Source organism: Anas platyrhynchos, chromosome 24 (assembly GCF_047663525.1).
Source record: "Anas platyrhynchos isolate ZD024472 breed Pekin duck chromosome 24, IASCAAS_PekinDuck_T2T, whole genome shotgun sequence".
NCBI lineage: Eukaryota > Metazoa > Chordata > Aves > Anseriformes > Anatidae > Anas > Anas platyrhynchos.
In genome coordinates this window covers 701,209-705,752 of record NC_092610.1, presented here as the reverse complement: position 1 = coordinate 705,752, position 4,544 = coordinate 701,209, and the positions used below count along the sequence as shown (strand labels likewise).

Genomic DNA, 4,544 nt, shown 5'->3' with positions numbered 1-4,544 from the left:
TGTCTTTGCAACTTATTTATTTATGAAGTGTGAGGTAATGAAGAAAGTGCTAAATCCGACCACAGTGTTAACTCTAACGGTTCTCAGCAGGTCAGCGGGACCCGGCGGGGCCGTCCCTGCCAGCACCCCGGGGTGCCCCCCCGTCAGGCACAGCCAGGGATTTTAAGCCGCTGCTGGCCAGGGGGTGCTCACAAGGATGGGGGGAAACGAGGAAAAACCCCGGTTATTGCAAGAGGGTGGGATGGAGAGCTGCAAGGTGGGAAGCAGCCCCTGCCAGGACTCGGCTCAAGGGTCCAGCAGGAACGAGCCCCTTCCTGATCTCCATAAAGTGCAGCAGGACGGAGCCTTCCCCGACAGCAGGAGCCCCCCACCCCTCCAAAAAAGTTTTTTATATATATATAAAAAGCAAACTCTTTACCAATACTTCTCAAAAAGTGGTACAAAAATACAGTATAAAAACACAGCCTCCAGTATAAGACTCGCAGTTACAGCAGCAGGTTCTAGAACACAAAAATCCAAGACAAGCTACTGCACCAAGTGGTAGGAGAGTGAGGTACGGTCCAGCCGAGCCACGGGCACACCACGAGCAAGGGGATCATGGCTGGGACACTGCTCAGAGCGGGTCACATCTCGCTGGGACCCACCGAAGCAGATCGTGGTGCTTTGGGGTGTTTAGGCAGGGTGGGGGCCTGGTGCAGCTCCCAGCAGGGCTGTTAGTGACCAACAGCTGGGGGCTGCCAGCGAGGTGGAAGAGTGGAGCCCCTGAATCAGAGAAGTCACTCGAGGAAGCTTCACCAGGAGATGTCTCCCAGCTCCCAGTGCCCACAGGCAGCCTCTGGCAGGGGGGTGCCCCGGGGGGGCCCCACCTCCACCAGCAGCGCCGCAGCCACCCCCTGTGCAGCGGCCACCACGCGCTCCTGCCCCCAGGAGCGAGAGTTCGACAGCTAACCAAAAATCAAAAATGTGCAAATTGAGAGGGACGCGGGGCTGGTGCGAGGGCCAGGGTGGGGGCGGGTTCATGCTAGTGCCCCTTGAGGTGAGCAATCCGTCTGAGCAGCTGGCTCTGCTGCAGCCGCAGCTGCTGCTTCTCGGCCGCCATCCTCCTCTCGGCACTGATGAGCGACTGCAGGTACTCGGAGGACTTGCTCAGGATCACCACCTTGGGCGTCTTGGGGCAGCTGGCCAGCCCGGGCACCTGGTCCCGCAGCGCCAGGAAGCGCGAGCGCAGGTCGTTGCGCCGCTTGCGCTCCAGGTAGTTGTGGTTTTTCCTCTTGGCCACGTCCTCGCTGTCGGAGCCGGGGCTGGTGCCGGCTTTTGGCAAGCCGGGCTCGGGCAGCGTGCCAGGAGGGGTCGGCTCCGTGGTGCTGAGCGGCTCCTCCTCATCCTGCTGGGGTGGCTCCGGCTGGGGACAGGCGTCCGGCGGCGAGCGGGCGGCGTAGTTGTGCTGCTGCTGGTGGATGGAGATGTGGAAGCGTTTCATGCAGGGGTCCAAGGGGTCGGCGCGCAGCGTGATGGTGACCGGCTGCCTCAGGCTGAGCGACTGCCTCTTCTCCACCGTCACCACGTCGATCTCCTCGCCTTCTGCTCAGAAGGGACATGGCAAAGAAATCCCCGTGAGTTGGGAGCCCTTTGTAGGCTCCCCACAGCACCATTCACCCACCCCACCAAAATTCAGTGATGCTCTGCAAAAGAATCCAACAACCTCCGGCAGGGATTGCACGACTTGGGGGCTCTCGCAGTGCCCCCACACCGTAGGATTTCCCTGCACATCCCTGCACCCAGACCCCAAACCCAGGCTGGGGCCTCGCTTCTGCACCAGGAGCAGCGCGTGCAAAGCAGCAACAGGCGAGAAGTGCCCGAGCCCACCCGCGGGAGGGGTCAGCGGGATGCTGGGGGCCAGGACGGGCCCTAACCCCATGAGCAGCCCCCTCTGAGGCCCCCCCGTCCCATCGGGGCCGTGGGGCAGCGCTGCCCTTTGTTCCCCCGGCTCCTGCGACCCCCCCGGGGCCCTCCCAAGCCGCGAGCCCCCTCGCAGCCGGGGCCAAGCCCCCCGGGAGGCCAAGGGGAGCCCTTGTGGAGGGGGCAGCGGCGAGGCCCGAACACCCCCATGCCCCCAACCCGTCCCCGCGCGGCCCCGCCACGTGCGCGCCCCCGTGCCCCCCATTCCATTAATAAAAGTCGGGCCGCGAGGCCCCGCCCCCGGGCGGCTCCCATTGGCTGCCCGGCGGTGCCGGCCCCACCCCGCTGGCCCCCCATTGGCCCCCGCGCCCGCCCATCAGCGGGCATTGTTCGCACGCTGTTGCTTTTTGTTCGGCGCCCACGTGGCGAGGCCGGGCCGGGACCCCCGGCACCGGGACCTCCGCGCCCCCGGCCCCTGCCCCCGCCGGGCCGGGCTAAGCCTCTTAGAGCCGACCCGCTTACGGCCCGCGGGCCCCTAATGCCATTAGTGCCCGCCCCGCGCGGGGCGCCGCCGCCGGCAGATTTCTTAACGGGGTCACGGCACGGCGGGGCCGCGCTACCGGGCGGCTAACGGCGGGGGGGGGGCGGAACAGGACCGGTGCGCATCCCCCCCGGCCTCGGGAGGGGGCGTAGGAACGTCGGAGCTGGGGGCCCCGCACAGCCCCGGGGGTGCCGCAGCCGTCGGGGAGGTCCCGCCCCCCCCGAGCAGCCCGGGGCAGCCTCGCCTTTTGGCCCGGGGGGGCTGCGGCGGCTCCCACCGGCTGCTGAGCCCCCCCCGCAGGGCCGGGGAAAACTTTCCCGAGCGAGGCGTGAGCTCGCCCCTCGCCAGCGGGGACGGCGAGCGGGGGGCCGGGGGGAGCACGGAGCCGCCGAGCGGGATCCCCCGGGCAGGGGAGCGGCCGAAGGACCCCGCGTGGGGGGAGCCGGGCCCGGGGCTCGCCCGCAGCCCCCCGAAGGCGCTGCCCCGCTCCTTACCGGAGTCGCTCTGCCCCTCGGATCCCGAGGATGCGGGGACCTTGCTGTCAGCCAGCGGGCAGAGGAAGACGGCGGCGGGGTCCACGCAGTCGCTCACCGAGCTGCTGAAGCCCAAATCCTGGCCGAAGGAGGGTTTGTGGGGGGCCGCCCTGGGCGGGCCCGGGGCGAGTTTCTCCGTCATGGCCTTCTCCAGGCGCTCCCGGGCCGAGAAGCCGCTCCACATGCAGTCCCGCAGGATGAAGGCGCTCAGGTTGCCGAAGATGGGGCCGGGGCCGAGCAGGTACTCGGGCTCCTCGGCGGCCGGGCCGTGCCGTGCCGGGCCACCCGCCCGCTCCTCCGCGCCCCCTCCCCAGCCTTTATCGCCGGGGGAGCCCAGGGGCGAGCGGGGGGGCGTGGGGACGAGCTCGAACTTCTTCCAGATGTCCTCGCTGGGCGCCGTGGAGCGGTGGAAATCCTCCCCGGCGTCGTGGTCGTAGAAGTAGTGCGGGGACGGGTCCCGCTCCATCTCGGCATGGGGGGGGGGGTGGGGGGGCGGAACGGGGGCACCCCCGGGGCTCCCCCAGCCCAGCTCAGGCCGGGGGCGGCCCCCCCGCACCCAGCTCGCCCGGCGCTGCGGGTGGCGGCGGCGGCGCCGGCAGCGGGCACCGAGCCGGGACGGCGGGGCATTGTTCCCCCCCCTCTCTTATAGCCTGTCTGCGGCCGGCGGCCCCGCCCCTCGTCCAATCACCGCGCTCAGATTTGCATAAGGGGCGTGGCATCGCGGCTCGCCCCCCGCCCCCCCGGCGGCCGTGCCTCAGTTTCCCCGGGCGCGGGGCGCGGCGGAGCCCCCGGTGCGGCGGGGCCGGGCGCAGCTCGCTGGGGGGCAGATTCTTGCCCTGGACGTAAATTTGCCCGATTCCCAACCAAATCGCGGCGCGGGGCGTGGCAATGGAGCAGGGCGGGCCTGAGGGGAGCGAGAGCATCACCGCGAGCCGCGGGGCTCCTGCATCCCATGGACCCCCCCGGGGCAATGAGCTGCACCGGGCAGCACCGGGCGGGCTGCGGGGCGCTGGGGGGGCCGGGGCTGTCCCGCTGAGTGCAGCTCCCCTCCCGGCCCCGGGACAGGTTGGGGTTTGGGGACCCCCTTACCAGCACTGCGGAGCTGGGATCCCTGCACGGAACATCGGGGCTGGGGGCACCCGGGCCGGGGGGGGGCGTGCAGCCCTGCCACCAACCCGGAGCTGGGGACAAGTCGTGGGAGGCTTCGCCCGCTGCCGGACAGCCCCGGGGGCCCCTTCCTGCCCACCTCGTACCTGCGCAGGCTGAGCCGGGAGCTTCGCCACCAGCTCCCACAGAGAGGAGGCCAAAATAATGGGGGGGGGGGGGGGGGGCACGGGAATGCCAGAAAACTGTCACTGGGAGCCGCAGAGATCGGCTGGAACCTGAGAGGCAGCGCTGGGCACTCTCTGCCTCCTGGGGACACCCCCGCCGGCAGCAGGGGGGGCACAGAGCCGGGAGCCGGGGGCTGCGCAGGGTGCAGCAGAGCTCTCTCCACTTGCAGCTCCCCCAGTTTGTGCCTCTCCAGCACCGAAGTCCTTCTAGAAAGGGCTACGAGCACCACGGAACGACAG

The 4,544-nt window shown here is 69.5% G+C and overlaps 1 protein-coding gene across 1 annotated transcript; it reads right to left on the bottom strand.

Moving 5' to 3' along the window:
• On the bottom strand, nt 1–3,607 carry MYCL (MYCL proto-oncogene, bHLH transcription factor). Its single transcript, XM_038167423.2, has 2 exons — nt 2,935–3,607; nt 1–1,581 (listed from the first exon to the last, which is right to left on the bottom strand). Exons 1-2 carry the CDS (start codon nt 3,437–3,439, stop codon nt 1,022–1,024), a joined length of 1,065 nt encoding a protein of 354 aa, XP_038023351.1. The 5' UTR covers nt 3,440–3,607; the 3' UTR covers nt 1–1,021.
• Between the last annotated feature and the right edge of the window lie 937 nt (nt 3,608–4,544).

What these genes read in the sequence shown, in the direction of transcription:
- MYCL (XM_038167423.2), bottom strand. Translation starts at nt 3,439, where the DNA reads ATGGAGCGGGACCCGTCCCCGCACTACTTCTACGACCACGACGCCGGG. An exon ending in CGAGGGGCAGAGCGACTCCG is followed by an intron (nt 1,582 to 2,934) that starts GTAAGGAGCGGG and finishes CCTTCTGAGCAG; the next exon opens with AAGGCGAGGAGATCGACGTG.